Here is a 16,761-nt window from a genome sequence, read left to right as displayed (position 1 = left end):
TTAATATAAGAGTTTGTGTACCACAGTTTGTCCATATGGTGCCAGACCACCCCATAGGTCGTTGGTCAGTTTAAGGATCCATTCCGTCAGCTGCCCACCCCTGGTCCAATCAGTTATAGCCTTAGGCCATGACGCAAAAGCTCTAATGCAGCGAGGCGTGATTCTTTTCCACAACTGACCGTCAGAATCAGCCTGGGAGATGCTACTTTGAGGAAATGCTTGGGCCCCACCCCAATTTATTCAGTCAGAATGGGAACATTTAGATGTCCTAATAGCTACAGAGGCCATTCTGATGTCCTCGGGTAGGAGTCGCTCACCTCTAGAAGCCCTGCCTTAACGCGTTTCCCGGTCTTCAATTTCAGTATCTTCCTAATTGCCCCACAGAGGTGCTGACAGTTAATCCCCATCACCCGGCAAAGTCTCCATTCCTTCTAACCAAGAGTCTCACTACAACATTCACTAAAAGGAGAACTACAGGGCAAAAAAAAATTTAAGAACCCTTTTGTTGAGGCTGCTAGAGATAAACAAAAGCTATAAGAGAGGGGTTTTCATACAAAATCACCTTCCAGAAAAAAATATGATCTTTTCTGATTTCTTATCATAAAAGGCTCTGGAGGAGTGAGTTTTCTTTGAGGAGTTTCTTTACATCTTTTGCTAAGGAAGAGGAAACTTCAAGATGATCTGACTATAAATAAATTAAAGGTACATGCCGTTCTCTTAACTTTTTCTAGATATACGAGGCTATAAATTAATGAGGTCAACGCTGCGCATGTCACACAGAAAAGCAGGCTTGCTCCTTTGCCATCACATGTGTTTGTATTTTGGCTGTCGGTCCATAGGCCTTTTTTCCCTCATTGCCTGGAACCATAGGAAGCTGCTCAGACACCAAGGAAATCTGGGATGTGAGTGTTTAATTAAGACAAACTCCGCAAATCAACATTTCTGTAACTTATTTTTAAATTGTGCCTCCAGCACACAAAGGAGTGCTTGGATTTTCTCTGATGGGAACTTGAGGAAATTTGAGGCTGCAAAAGTAGTAACTTTAATTTCTTGATTAACAGTCACTTAGTCTGAAGATGACAAACTATAATTAGATTGCTTTATGTAATCCCAACATACAAAACAGCACTGTCATGGATCTTACAAATAAAGTTACTTCATAGTTAGTGGTACTTATCAAATTATTTTGTGTAAGTTTTTTACAGTTCTTTGTAATTCATCATTATCAAGACATATACTTAGAATTGTTTCTTCTGTCTTAAGGGTTCAAAATGTCCCAATCCTTTCCAGCCTCAGCTTTCAACACTCCTCTTTCCCTCCTTACCTTAAGTCACTTGCCTCTTTCTACCTTTGTGGGCAGCAACAACTCCACCAGTAAAGTCCTTCCAGATCATTCTCTTGCTTTAAGACAAACTTCACTTCATCCCAGTTCACCCTGGAACAATTCATCATTTTTGCACCTGTATCCCTGTATCGTTTACCCAAAGCTTTTTCTACATTTAATACAGATTGTGTAAATTATTTGCTTCTCTGAGAATAATAATAACCCCTAACGTCTAGCACAGTGACTTGAACAAAGTAGATGCTATACATTTCTGTTGCATGAATGAAGAAATGTCAGTGTACAATTGTTTATGATTTCTGATTCCCATCCATCGATAGCCAGTGGCACTCATTACTGAGATGATTAATTGGGATGCAGTTATAGCCAAGAAAGATTTATTTTCCTGTGAATCTGGCTCAAAAGAAATCAAATTTATGATTTTGAATTTTAAGACCATGATCCAAATAAAAAAGAACTATCCATATATGAAGTTGTTACAAAGGAACTGACCATTTCAAATCTAAAGGAAAATGTATAAAACTGTATCATGGATGTCAGTGGTAGGTAGGAATGCTGTTCTATTAATTTTCTCAAAATAACTAAATAATCCCATGAATATATATTTTCTGGAAGATATTTCCCAAATTCTAAATCATTACGGGTTTGAAACTTCGAAACTTCATTTGATACTCACCAAGACACTAAACAAAGTGCCAAACTGATTATTTCAACTTCTGAAGATTTTAAGGAAGTCTTTGACTGTGAGGTCTGCCTCCTCTCAAAAAATTCCATCAGACCTATGAGTTTTCCAGATTGCTTTCCTCTAAAAACTGCTTCAATTTCTCAGCCCAATATTTACAAAACCTGTCGATTGTATGCCTTTTGTTTTTCTAAATGCCTAATTAAAAATTCAACTTAAAGATAATAAAAGGCAGAATTATGATTGTATATACATTTCAAAATTGAGATGAAAATCCATCTTGAACCATAATTCTCAGGTCCTATGACCTCCTGAACCATCACATGAGTCCTAGAATCAAATCCCCACCTGCTTACTACACATTTCCAGTCCAAATACTCTAAGTTCACCATGTCCAATGTAACTCTCTCTAAAACTAGCTCTCCTGCCCCACTCAATTTCCCTGTCACTGCTAACACATTATCTTCTCAGTTACTGAGGTCAGGTAGATAGTGGCTTTTGACCATGTCTTCTCATTTATCCTTTGTTTTCTGCTACAAACATAGTTCTATGGATTCATCCTTCAAAAGGTCTCCTGCATCTATAGTCAACCTGTATTTTTCCCATGGACTCAGCATCCTTTCCTTTGGGGAACTATCCCTCTATTTGAGGTAAGGCTGTGAAGCACAGTATCCCACCCAGTCCTCACTCAGAAAAAAGCATATGACCCAGGTCATTCAAGGTACCTCATCTCTCTGGCAAATGTTATTGGTCAAAGGGGTAGATTTATGCTGCAAGTAGAGCCAATCAGTGTTCCTTTCTTAGAATTCATAATTAATACATAATTCTCTCTCCACTAGAGCTGCTAATCTATGAGTAGCTGAATTTGCAACTATCTGCAGGAAAAGAGTAAAAAGAGAATGAGAATGAGCCAAAGAAGGCATCAGAGCCGATATGGAAAGGCAGAGTGTTTAAACAACATTCAGTACCTGGAGGCCATGCCTGAAGTGCATCCCATCCCTGGACTTGGCAGTTAAGTCAAATTTCAAAATTCTGACTTGCCCACTTTCTGGCTGGCTGAACTTGGACAAGCTCTAAACTTTTCTGTGCCCCTCTTACCTCATCTATAAAATGGGAGATCATATTTATACCTACTTCACATTGTTATATGAGAATTAGCATAATAAATGCTTGATAAATGTCAGCAATGATTATGAAGTGCCTGTGAATTCTGTTGTTATTTAATCTAGTTTGAACGGGGGTCCTGTCCCAATAGAAAAGGTACGGATAGACAGAGTTTCAGTTTCCTTTAAAATGGGCTTGGAGTCCATCCTTCCTCTGCCTGTCCATTATCACCATCCCCATGATATTCTTGACAACTGTCTCAGCTGGCTTGTCTGACTACATGTACTCTCTACAATCCACCTTAGTTACCAGTGGCAGAGCTACCTTTACTGAACATCACCTTCATCATGGAACGTCCTTTCTCCAATTTTTGTTCAGACTCCTCTCCCTGGCTTCCCAGGTTCCACCTTCATTAGACAGTCTGAATCGTCTCTCTCCCCAACATTCTGGTCAGCTTGACACCTTACCTTTCACAAGATCATTCTCTGCTAATTCACGTCCTTCTGCCTTACCTTGAGTCATCACCCTCACCCAATCCCTCCTTTTCCCTCTGGACTTAGTCAGCTCCAATCTGGCAAATTCTGCCTCCTCTATACCTTTTCCAACCATCATATCTTTCACTGGTTTTATCTTCCTTAAGCTTCTGTATCGTTTTCAATTCTATACTACAAGATGCAACATATAATCACAGATAATCCTGTATTGTTTCAGGTCTGTCATTTAGAAAGTAAAGTTTTTAGGTTACCTTTTTTTTTGTCATGTCCCCTCACCTAGCAGTAAGCACATCGCAGGCATCAAAATCAAATATTTTTTAATAGGGCACAATCATAACACTAACCACCCCTACTTTTTAAGTTCTATGGTTCTTAAGAGAATTTTTCTTCAAATTAAGGTAACTTTTTCTGCAGTTACCTAATCTTAACACAAAAAAATGGATTTTAAGAGGCACAAAACTCTTAAATGACGAAATAAGGTAATAAGGCAACTTGAGGAGAGTTACATGTTTTTATTACATAAAGATTATAATATTCCTTGTGGGAACTGGTCTTTCAAGTTTGCTTCTTGATTTCACAGAATGTCAAATATCTGTAGAAACTGTCTAAGAATGATTTATGAAACACTCTCACCCCAACCAAAAAAGCCTCACTGCCTACATTTTCCAACCAGATTCCTGAGAAAAATAATGGGTTTTATTTTACAGTGTAATACATAAATTTGCTCTCAAGATATAAAAAAGGACAGACTTGTAAAATATGAGTCCCCGTTTGTTTACAAAGTTCTATAAAAATACATTAAGTATGCTCAAATGTTTGTCCTTTGACTTAACATTCCAGTTTATCAGAAACACACACACAAAAATAATAAACAAAGCTATGCAAACCACATTAATCTTGCAGCAATACAATGTCAACATCATCATGAACACCTTGCAAAAGCAGCTCTCCTGCATACGTAATAATCTTCCTTCGTTTTGCAGCTTTGAGGGTTCCTACCAATGCTTCAAAGAGGTTGGCACATTTGTCATCTTGGAAGAGGACCCCAAATTTCACACTTAGTTTTCCATCAGCATCTAATTTGAGAAAACACAACGTTAGTCAATGCAAAGTCTGTTTCTTGCTGCCATGTACAGCAGACAGACATAATCTTTAATAAACTTTTTTTAACATTTTTTATTGAGTAATAGCCATTTTACAATAAACTTCTAATTATAGGTTAACCAAGATTACAATTTAACAGTTTATAGTCAAAAATTCAATGCAGCGTCTTGCCAGATTCAAAAAGTGATAGAATAAAAGCAGTGTGTTGTATGTCTCCTAGCCTTAGTATCATCTGGACAAAAAGTAGAAAAGAACCAATATAGTATCTCTACAGTGGACAATTCCTCTGTCTAAAGTTCAATTTTCTAATTGTTATGTAAGTTGTTGAATCAATAAAAATAATAAACACAAGAGAAACCCCAGGTCAGGAGCAGTGTTTCTCTAAGTGTGTTCTGAACATGCTCAGAACACCAGGACGGGAGTGGTAACCTTAAAAATTAAGAAATCTGTATTTACAAGGATCCCAAGAGTATCTAGTTTGAGGGCCAGTTTTAATAAAGATGTTAAAAATTAAGGCAAACACTAAAAAGAAATGAGCTATTAAGCCATGAAAAGACATGGAGGAACCTTAAATACATATTACTAAGTGAAAGAAAGCAATCTGAAAAACCTACGCACTGTATGATTCCAACTACGGGATATTCTAGAATAGGCAAAACTATGGAAAAAGAAAACTAAGTGAAAAGATCAGTGGTTTTCAGTGATTAGGAATAGGGGAAAATGAACAGGCAGAACACAATTTTTAAAGCGATGAAGATATTCTGTATGACACTATAAAATGATGGAGACATGTCATTACACATTAGTCCAAACCCACAGGAGGTACACCACCAAGAGTGAAATGTTAATGTAAACGATGGCCTCAGGGTGATAATAATGTGTCAGTGTAGAGTCATCAATTGTAACAAAGGCACCACTCTGGTGGGTGATGTTGACAATAGGGGAGACTGTGCAGGTGAAGAGGCAGGGGGTATATGGGAAATCTCTGTGCCTTCCTCTCAGTTTTATTGTAAATCTAGAACTGCTCTTTAAAAAATAATAGTCTTTTTTTTTAAGGTAAACAAAAGGTGGATCTCTGGTTAAAAGTCAATCAACTGAAATCTCGAAGATAAGGGTAATTGAGGACACCTCCCCACTGTGGACTGACTGCTTAGATCTACCTGGCTGAACACCTGACCCCTTCCTACTGCTGCTCCAAGTTCTTCCCTCCCAAAGCTGCACCCCCTGTCAAGAAGATGGGTGTCACAGTGAGAAGGGCTTCTGAGTTCCTGCACTCCCCTGCTAGAACTTCCAAGGGGAGGCTTTGTAACCTCCTACCGTGAGAGCAGTGCTGTGCTGGGCACTAGAGGCAGAGAGAAGGAAGTACAGAATCACTTTCTAGCTATCAAAGAAATGGCTTCAGTTCCCACGAGGAAACAAGAAACTTACAAGTAAAGCAACAGTACAAAGCAGTAGGTGATTGGACGTCAAGAGCAAGGTGACTTCGGGCTAGAATGGTAAGGGAGGACTTTGTGAAGGAGGTGGTGCCTGTTTTAGGCTTCAAAAGGAGTATCACACAAAGCTTCTTTTGAAAACCTGACAGTCCTCAGTTGAAAGTTTGCCCATCTGCTAGTTGTTTGGCCTTGGGAACTTGCTTAAGCTCCCTAAGCCTCAGTGTCCTCATCTGTAAAATGGGGATCCTCATACCTCCCGCACAGTGTGGCTGGGGACCCACTTCTAAAGCACACAGCACAGTGCCCGGCACACTCTGAGCACTTGATCTGTGATCATTGGTTCAACTACAGGTGAGACAAATGGGGGAATGTGCCCAGCCACAGGCACAGGTGAAACAAGTAAGTGTCCAGGGGAACAGCAACTAGAGAGACTAACGTACTCACCTCAAGTTAACTCTGGAAGAGGAGAGGGAGGAAATAAGTTTGTAAATGAAAGCAGAGAATTTGACCACACTTGGCCTGGAAAGCAAAGATGTATGTCTTCGATTTTTAAACTTCTAGCAGCAGGATCCTCTGTCTGCAGTGAGAATCTTCCACTGACTACAGGAATAATTGGAGCTGCTGGTAACCTGGCAGGTCCTTCAAGCTCTTGGAGCTATGGTTACTTCGTCCATAAAACGAGGGTAAAAACACCTCTCTCAAGGTTGTTGGCAAGATTAAAAGATAAAATAAAGGTAAAAATCCTTCGCCAGCCTATGGTAAACTGTCAATTTAGGTTAAGTTTTTAAAAGGCACCAAAGGCTGAAACCTGGCTGGAATCTTGGAGTTCTGCCCACTCACCCTTCAATCTGACAAATGTCTAGGTGATGCCACCTTCTTTGTATCTTCTGTTGCTCCAGCCTCTCCTCTCCGTGGACCCCGCACCTCCCTTCCTCCATTTTTCCTTGCAATACATCCTCCACACTGATGCAGAATAAAAAATGTGGAAGAAACTCCATAAGATGCAAACTTAATTGACATTTTTCTACTTTAATCTTTCAGTGGCTCCCTATCACCTTCAAAATGAAGTGAAGTCCATGGCCTCACAGATAAGATGCTCTGTCTGCTGGCCCTTGCACTTACCACTCACATGGTCTCCTGCCAGACCCTTCTGTGCACCCTGTGATCCAGACAAAATGAGCGACTTGCTGTTACCCAAGGTGACGAGAGTCACCTGCCCTGGCAACTTTGCCCATGTGGAGCCATCTGCCCAGCATCCTAGACCCTCATTTCTAGCTAAATTCCTTTTTCTTCAAAAATGGGCTTGTGTCACCTTTTCTAAGAAGTCCTCTATGATTCCTTCAACGGGTTAATAGTTTTCTTATAAAATTGAGTATCTATCAATCCAAGCACCCACCACCAATTACAGTAATAATAGCTAACATTTATTGAGTACTTGCTATGTTCTTAGAACTGTTCAATGCATTTCACAGTCATTAAAACTCACTTAACCATTTTGTCAAAGATAAGACACAATTGATTGCAAGAAGCACCATTATTTTATGTTCCCATTAAACTGCCAATTCAACTATAGCATGCCATGCATTATAAAATACATCCTTATTTTAGAGATTTTAAACTGTGAAAAAACAAGTGTCTTCAATACTCACTGATACAGAGTATTATGGTTATATGAATAAGGAAAACAAGGCACAGAAAAGTTTAGAAATATGCCCCAAGTCACACAGCAAGTATGTGGAGGAGCTGAGATTCACTCCCGGAGCCTGATTCTGGAGCACATGCTCTTAAACCACTTCCCAACACATGCTTCCAGACTATGTCTTCTCACTACCTAGAGGCCCACAAGGGCTGAGAGGGAATTTATTTAATTTCTCATCTCCAGCACTTGAGCACAAAGGCAGCACTCAAGAAATAGTCATTGAATGGAAGAATTCAAATCTCCAGATAATCTTTATTTATTTAATTATTTCCTGCTGAATGAAAAATGAGAGACTATAAAGAACTTTATTTTAAAAGAAGCAGATGAAATTAAATTCATCAATTTCCAACTTCACCTAATACATCATATTTAGATTAGTCTTCACATGATAAACCTAAATCATAATTCAGATTAGTCAGCCTTATTCTAGACACAATGTAAATATTAACCATAACCTGTTAGTAGATAACATATCCCCTTAGATGGTTTCCAACTCAGTAAGTCATCCATGACCGGAAACAGGAAGGTCAAGGAAGCCTGGTGAAGCTGCGATGTTCAAAATATTTTCATCCTTGCAGAAGTTACGATAATTACTTTATAGTCATCTAGTTCATAAAGCTGCTCCTTTTGAAGTGCAGGTTCAGTTTGCCTTAGTAGAATAACACCGTGCTAGGGATACAGAGTTTAGGCTTTTAAATGCAATTGACTGGCCAATAAACATGCAGGTGACATGGAGAAAGGACTACGAGAGACGAAAGTCCTACACATCTTTGGAAGTGCACCTTTAATATCTTCAACAATACAGACATAAGTACTACTCCCAAGAGTGACATGACCTCACAGAGCTCAAGGAGACACTGAGAACACAGAAATGAGGGGAACAGATAGGGGCATCACTATCGAAATAAGACTCACTAAACTTCCATCCCGTGGATATGGTGAAGTGGGTGGGGGAAGAACAGGGTTAGGAAAGACTGTTCCCTTGTGTGATCAGAGTGATGCAATGCAAGGACTCAACCAGCTGTTCCTGGCTTTGAGGATGGAGGAAGGGAGCCATGAGACGAGGAATGCAGACTGCCTCTGAAAGCTAGACAAAGGCTAGGAAACAGATTCTCTACAGCCTCCAGAAAGGCACACACCCTGCCAACAACTTGAGTTTAGCCCAGAAGACTTTTATCAGACTCTGCTCTGGTCTGAATGGCTGTGTCCTTCTAAAATTCATATGGTGACATCCTAATCCTGCAAGGTGATGATATCAGCAGGTGGGGCCTTCGGGAGGTGCTAAAGTCGTGGGGATGTAAGGATGTAAGGTCAGGAGTCAGAAGGATTAATGCCCTATAAAAGAGGCTGCAAGGTTTCATCAGTCATAAAAGGACAAAACCTTGCCGTTTGTGACAACATGGATGTACCTTGAGGACATTATGCTAAGTGAAATACGTCAGAGAAAGACAAATACCATATGATTTCACTCAGATGTGGAATTTCAAAAACAAATTAAACCCCCCAAATACAAGAACAAACCAAACCAAATCAAAACAAACGTGTTGATACAGGAGGGATGGAGGGCGGGGGGAGACGGGGAAGTGGATAAAGGGGACCAACTGTATGGTGATGGTGGAAACTAAATTTTTGGTGGTGAGCATGCTGAAGGTATCACATGAAACTTATACAATGTTATAAGCCAATATAACCATAGTAATAGATAGATAGATAGATAGACAGACAGACAGACAGATAGATAAAAAGGCTATAAAGAGATCCCTAGTCCTTTTTACCACATGAGGATACAAGAAGACCCAGAAGAGAACTCCAACTTGACCATGAGAGCACCCTGATCTCAGACTTCCAGTCTCCAGAACCATAGGCAATAAATTTTTGTTGTTTGTAACCCACTCAGTCTAAGGTATTTTATTATAGCAGCAAAACAGACTAAGACAGACTCCTTACCTACATAACCATTAAGATATTAAACGTGTTGTTTTATGTCCCAAAGCCTGTAGCAATGTTACATATGCAATAGAAAACTAACACGGAGCATTTGATACTAATGGTTTAATTGAACTTTCAAAGTATCTCATTATTTCGAATGATTTGTGATTCATAAGTAGACAGAGCTATAAGAAGAATCAAGCTATAATGACAACTCTTACAAGGTACTTTTAAAAGTTGTTTTTCACTCATATGATGTAATTTTAAAACTTTGGGTTCTATTACTCCTAGTTGTTGCTGAATATGTCTATTACTTTTACAATTTTCAAAATGCTCCCCAAAATCTTGCAGGGCTGGTCTGAAATGTACCGAATACCTACAGCTACAAGCATAATAGTTCCTTTCATTACACCTTAGGAGAAGGACACTAATACTACCAATTTCACGTGTCACCAGTTTTATGGTAGCTGCTTATATGCTGCTGAGGGAAAAGCTGACTTTAAAAGAAACCTAGCTGAAGGATGAGTTCTTTTAGTTTTATGTACATAAATACCTGATTAGACAAAACTCAAGAATTTGGAGAAAATAAAGATAATTTATTACAGTTTTAACCTGAGTCCCTAGTCATTAGGAAATTTGCAAAATGGTGGCAGGGTAAAGCAGAAAATATTAATTTTAATAGCGTGACAAATAGAAATTTGAACAGGATTTCAATGCAGCCAGATTAAAGAAGCACAGCGATTTTCTTTCCATTCAAAGGATAATGAAAATCTCCACCATTCTTTGTATCAGAATCACAGTGCCCCAAGGGCTCTTCCTGACTGAGGGCGGTTATCGCCTGGGGCTGACGGCAGAGCTGCCACAACGGATTCTGAAGCCCCAGATGACCCCTCATAGGCTTTTACCAAAACAGTCAGTCCTTCCTGCTCCAAGGCAAACTCAGAAGAAATACTGTATCTGTGTTATAATACTTACTCTTTGAACCCAGACGATGAATTTCCTCCACTAAGAGGTTAACCTCGTGATCCACATTCATTGCTGCCTGGGGGAGAAAAAAATAAATCTGGATTATTACAATCTCTACATTCCACTAAGCACATCTTGCCAAATCCAAGGGCCCTTTCTTTTTTTTATGTGGTATTTGTCACTATTAATTTACCAAGTCCCTCTTCCTAAAATACTTGCATGATGTACCTGGCTCAAGAGTACTTCCATTTTTCCCCCTGTCTTTATAACTGCCCCTCGGGGTGACCCCACCCTTACGCTACACAGACAATTGGGAAGAATAAAGCCATTCTCCTTGCACCACTGTTAACTCTAAGCCCATGCTCTGCTAAGTGCCAAAAATACAAAGGTAGGTGACACAGGACCTGCCCTCAGGGAACTCACCTTCGAGAAGCAGAGAAAGGCCTGGAATGAGTAACAATGTGACAAACACTCTTTTGAGTGTGGGTCCAAGGCAGTAAGGAAGCAAGAAGGAAGCCACTGAAGGTTTCATGGAGGTCACTGAGGAGGATTGGCAGGTAGACAGTTGGGGAAGGATGTTCCAGGCATAGGGGAGAGCATTTACAAAAGCACAGAAACCAAAACCGAAACCAAAACCAAAACCAAAAAAACCGCAGCACACTTTGGGCAAGCCCTAAGCCAGGAGCTGGAGGTACCGAGATAAACCAACACAATCCCCTGGCTCTGGGAACCTGTGGTCTAGTGAGGAAGGCGGATCCACGAGGCAATTTTAAAACCATCGGGTCAGTGCCATGATGACTTCTGGGTCACACACAGGGGCATAATGTCTTTCCCCAGCAGCGCCCCTTCAACCTGACTGCAATGGAGAGCTTGTGGTGAAGACTGTTCATCTTTGGTTAAGGAGGAGTCCAGGACTGACAGGAGCTGTGAGACTTCCCTTGGCTCCCTAGTCCTCCACAGGCTGGATTCTGCCCACCATTCCAGCCACCTCAAATCCACCCCCTTGAATTCCAGGTGGCAGCTACCTGGGACTTCTTTTTATTCCTCAGATGCCCCTCACGCACCTCCAGCCTTTACACATACTCTTTCTTCTTCAACATGGGCTCCAGCTAGTCCTCTTTCTTGGGGCTAACTTCCACACATCCAGTCCGAGGTGAGACATCACCTCCTCCAGGAAGCCTTCCCTGAAACCCTGGTGTAGGAGAGCACCCCCATGTGTGTTACCACAGCATCGTGCACCCTCTTCATTTCACTTGATCGTAATGACCAGTTTCTCGGCTTTAACCACTAGACAGTGAACTCCTCTAGTGTTATGCTCACTGCTGAATCATATCTGGCACCAAGAGCTGGAATTCAATAAATAATTGGTTTGCAGACTGAATAATGAGCAGAGACATGAGAGGGGATGGACCCACACCTGTGGGAGTTGTTACCATGGAGCTGCTGATTTCAGTGAGGAACAGAGAGGCACTCTGGGAGGGAGGAAGCACACTCAGAGACAGAACAGGGAAGGTAAAGGGGCCTGGCAAACACACAGAAAATGGAAGGAGAGAAACACCAGCAAGAAATAGGAAAGAGCAGGTAGACGTGGAGGAGAGAACCCCAACTCTGTTGGGTCAAAGAAGTAAAGAAGTAAAGAAAGAAGGATGTTTCCACAGGAAGACAATAATTTACAGTGAAAACAGCCACATGAGGATCACAAAGTATGAGCAGCTGGGCAGAAGAGGCATCAATTCAGTCAGCCTGAAATCGTAAGTTTTACAAATAAAATAAGGGACTAAAAGGGTGGAATAGTGTGAATGGTTTACTTTGGGGTGATGATTTGGAAGAAACATTCAGACAGATTGTAACTAATTCTTGGTAGCTTTTAAAAAACAAGAATTACATCTGTGTTTAAATGATATTGATTGGGACCCCAGATTTCTATCAATTAATGATTAAAAGCAGCATCTGCTACACTTTTGGGTAAATCTCATAATTTAAGAAGATTCTTAGATTAATGCATCTACATCAAATCCAATAACAAGAATTATAGTCTCCAAATGTAGGAACCTTATATTGATGAAATTATATTTATAAAATTATACTTAATTCAAGACACAGTTTAAGAGAGGCACTAAAAAGCTAAAATATACCCAGAGGACACACTCAAAGACACAGCATGAGAATAATGGTAAAAAACAAACAAAACAAAAAACAAAAAAACCTGTCAATGTCAGTGCGGTGAACAGCTGTCATATTTCCCTGCTCAGGACCCATTCTGTCTTCTGGCACCAGAAGTCTAATTCTTGTTTGAATAGAGCCTTTTCTTCCCTGCTTTAAACCCATGTATCTTGGATAGAGCCTCACCCTGGATTCCAGGAGTGGTTCAAAGTCAGGATAACTGGTTTGAGGCATACGCTAGGTGACCCCATCCTGAACAATGGGTTCAGCCCAGGAATTCTGCCAGGACTACGAGTAAAACAACATTGCCCTACCGGGTTCTAAGATGTAAGTTTATGGCCCCTATGTAAATGCTACCACGTGAAAAAAGCCTGCCAGGAATAAAGCTAACACAAATAAAAATCCACCCACATAACAATGATTAAGCCTGTAGATGACCTTGGACTTTCCAGTTACAGGAGCCAATCAATCTTTCCTGGTTTTGCTTGTGCTGGTTTGATAAAGTTCCTGTCACTTGCATTCTAAAGAATCTTGACTTTTAAAGTTACCCTAGAGAACACCTGCTATTTTTTTTTTAATTAAAGCTCCTTTTATGTACTTATGTGACTAGTCTTGTTTTGTGTTGCAGGTAGGATGGATAAATGGAACAGAAAGGCAGATTTAGAAGTCATATGAGAAAAAATTTCTCTAACAATTAAAACAGCCTAACAATGAAGAAAGTTTGCAGAAATAGTATGGATTTGTGAGGGTTGATGAAGAAATTAGCCCACACTGGAAATCAAAAGAGAAAGGAAAATATTCAAGGGGATTACAGTCCTTTCTAGTTCTCAGATTCTTTGATTTCCTCCCACTCTGAACATTTGTCTCTTTCACATCGTTCTCCATGCCTTCCACCCACCACCAGCCACACACACCAGCCCAGTTCTCCTTTAATAATGAGACTCCAAGAGGAAACCCCACTATTATGTAGTATGAATACCTACATCATATTAAGCAGCTGTGTGTTCATCCAATTTTAAGGGGAGGCAATCAGAACTTCTTTGTCATTAATTACACCTGAGACTCCTTACCTGTGTTAATTCATGTAAACCTAAGGACCTTGCCAAGTATTATCTACCCCCATTTTCCAGATGATGAAACTGACTCAGAGGAGCTTCCTACAGCTAAATGCTGTCTCTACTGCATCACTCTGCTTCTCTCTCTCTTTTTCTATGCTGGGTATCATGCAAACTGCACTAAATATAACAGTAAGTTGTATTTGTGTGAAACAATGCATGCTGAGTACTTACGAAGGCAGAACTCTTACAAAGCAAGAAAGGCTCCCTGCACAGACCCTTCCAAGTAGGAAATTAACAGGCTTAGAAACTATTGCTCGCATACATAATTTGGCATGGTTTCTTTCTTTATTTAATGAGGACAAAGGAGTATAAACTACTCATTGTTGCACAATCCTTGGGAGGCCCATGGCATTTTATAAGGACAGAAGCCTGAGATGGGTGTTAGGCAGCAAGATCAAGAACAATGAGGTGAGCCCCCGGGCAGAGCAAGTCTAAGGGAAAGAAAGAGCCCCTCAATGGGAGGCTCCGGGGAAGGCGATGGCAGATGCTAGTCGAGCCCCCTAATTGTGACAGAATCCAATTAGGCATTGTGCGTGGGAATCACAAAGGAAGTGGAATGTGGGAGGATTGGGCCATATGCTGAAATGCTCCACCATCAATATGCACGTACGAATATGTTTAAGGACCCTCTTAATAGCTTTTGTTTCTCTGGTTGGTTGGTTTGGGTTGTTTGTTTTAAGTTTGGAGGCAATACCTGGAGATTTTCTAACGTGAAGGAGTAAGCCTACTGGAGTGGGACCATCTGGGGATCAGGAGCCACCTCTCCATACAAGGGCCCGCCACTGTTTTCCAGCCCTCCTTTGCAAATCCCCGACCAGCAGCAGATGCAGGTCAGAGGATGACTGGGTTCCTTCCTGCCTCCTCGCTGGCGCGCACACACTCCATATTTGGTCATCCCTGCGCCAAGTTTGGTAGGTGGCCCGGAAGGGGTTCCAAGACCCAGTGCCCAGCAGGCCACCACATGGTCACCACCCGTACCAGTGCAGAGTTGGGGAGCACGGGGTTCGGCCCCTGCTCCGGGGCGCACGGCGGGCGCCGGGGCGGCCTCCCCGGGAAGGGCGGCATCCCGGAAGCCTTTGTCTCCGCAAGTCCGTTGCCAGCGCTGCCGGCTCGTGCTCCCCGGTGGTCGATGCGCCCCGGCGCGCCCCAAAAGGAAGCGCCCTAACAGGGAGACGAAAATGGACCTCGCCCGGGGCTCCCCAAGTCGCTAGTGTCCCCTCACTACCACCCACCCCGCACATATAGCCGGGGGCGTAGAGATCTGCACCCGCCTCGCGCGCTGCATAGTCCGCTGCCCTTAAGACACAGGGGAGCCTATCCCCTCACCCCTAGCCCGTCCCCTACCAGTCTTGTGGAACTGGCTCCCCAAGTGCAAAGCGGACACATTGCTCCGTGGTTAAAAAAAAAAAAAAAATCTTTACCGCACAGCTCGCTGCCCCGTCCGCCCCCGCCGGCAAAAGGTCACGTGAGCCCAGTGCGGAAGTCTGATGGAGAGGCGGGGTGCGGCGGCGCGCCCACCCGGTTCCCCGCTCCAGCTCAACCCGGTCCTAGTTATAACCTCTAAGTGCCTTAGAGGGCTCCGCGTCCCGGCTCTCCATCCGCCGCCCACCATTCCCCCAGCTGCTTGGCTTCCACCCGCTACCCACGTCCATCCATTATACCTGGCCACATCTTCCCAGGGCAATCACTCACCTCTCCGGCTTCTTTTCTTTTCCGAGGAAAAACTAGGGCAGCGTCGATCTGCACTGGTTATCTTCTTCAATACACTGGGGAGGAAGAGGCTGAGGAAGGAAGTGACTGAGGCAAAGAGAAAGGCTGGTGTGCAGGAGGAGGAAGGGGCGGGAGGGGGGAGCAGTGAGAGTTTAAGCGCTCAGGAATGGGGCCGCCCACACTCCAGGGACAAGCCTATGAGGAGGAAACTCAGGAGAGGAGACGCCCGAGAAGGTGGCCGACTCCAGACAGGTGGCGGAGCGCTGGAGGCTTCTAGGAAAACGCACCCAGGGCTTCGATTACCACCACCTTTCCTCCGCGCCACTAGGAGCCTCGGATCCCGTCCCCCACATCTGATCCTGGACGTTGACTTCCTGCCAGGGACTCCTAACGTCAGAAATAAAGCGCCCCCAACCTGCCAAATGCTGAGGTCTCTTAGGAGGAACGTGACGTTGATTCTGTAAAACGAGAAGCAGGGGCGCTCAGAAAACTACAGACTTGACAGCAGGATGGTCTGATTGGCAAAAGAAAATGCATTTTTGAAAACCAATTTGTCCTACTGCAAAGAAACTTTATTTGGACAAATTTAATTCTTGACAGTGGGTCGATATAGATTTCTTCCCATCGTCATTCATTACTCCGTACATTTAACCGCATAATCCAATCATTTCATTCATACATCCTTTATTTCAGTCACTGTTGTTTTAACCAGTGTGTGTGTGTGTGTGTGTGTGTGTGTGCGCGCGCGCGCATGTGATATGCTTACTGTACCTGCAGTCCCATCAAAAAGGAAACAGAGGCCCTGCTGAAAGAACTGACCCAAACTATTCCTAGGACAAAGGTCTTACAAATAACTGCCCTAGAAGTCCCCAGCCCCACCCCGGAGCTGATTGGATTAAGAGTAGTCATGTGACCCAAGAGACAGAGTCCATAAACTGGCCATCACCCTAGGAGGTGACCTGGTACAAACAGTCCTCACCAAACAGGGACTCAGGTCATTAGGTGAGCCAATCAGAT

General features: G+C 42.4%; 1 protein-coding gene across 4 annotated transcripts; it reads right to left on the bottom strand.

Moving 5' to 3' along the window:
- Positions 1 to 4,119: 4,119 nt before the first annotated feature.
- ABRACL (ABRA C-terminal like) lies at positions 4,120 to 16,122 on the bottom strand. 4 transcript variants are annotated; one of them, XM_072966323.1, is made up of 3 exons: positions 15,727 to 16,122; positions 10,763 to 10,825; positions 4,120 to 4,698 (listed from the first exon to the last, which is right to left on the bottom strand). In XM_072966323.1, exons 2-3 carry the CDS (start codon positions 10,821 to 10,823, stop codon positions 4,514 to 4,516), a joined length of 246 nt encoding a protein of 81 aa, XP_072822424.1. In that variant the 5' UTR covers positions 10,824 to 10,825; positions 15,727 to 16,122; the 3' UTR covers positions 4,120 to 4,513. The 4 variants fall into 4 exon arrangements, with proteins under 4 accessions (XP_072822424.1, XP_006197837.1, XP_072822423.1 ...); XM_006197775.4 differs by having other exon boundaries at positions 10,763 to 10,829; positions 15,727 to 16,121; XM_072966322.1 differs by lacking the exon at positions 15,727 to 16,122 and adding an exon at positions 15,456 to 15,511 and having other exon boundaries at positions 10,763 to 10,829.
- Between the last annotated feature and the right edge of the window lie 639 nt (positions 16,123 to 16,761).

Source organism: Vicugna pacos, chromosome 8, assembly GCF_048564905.1.
Source record: "Vicugna pacos chromosome 8, VicPac4, whole genome shotgun sequence".
NCBI classification, from domain to species: domain Eukaryota; kingdom Metazoa; phylum Chordata; class Mammalia; order Artiodactyla; family Camelidae; genus Vicugna; species Vicugna pacos.
Note: the sequence above shows the minus strand (reverse complement) of the source record. Positions and strands in the feature narration are given on the sequence as shown.

What these genes read in the sequence shown, in the direction of transcription:
- ABRACL (XM_072966323.1), bottom strand. Translation starts at nt 10,823, where the DNA reads ATGAATGTGGATCACGAGGTTAACCTCTTAGTGGAGGAAATTCATCGT. An exon ending in TCATCGTCTGGGTTCAAAGA is followed by an intron (nt 4,699 to 10,762) that starts GTAAGTATTATA and finishes TTCTCAAATTAG; the next exon opens with ATGCTGATGGAAAACTAAGT.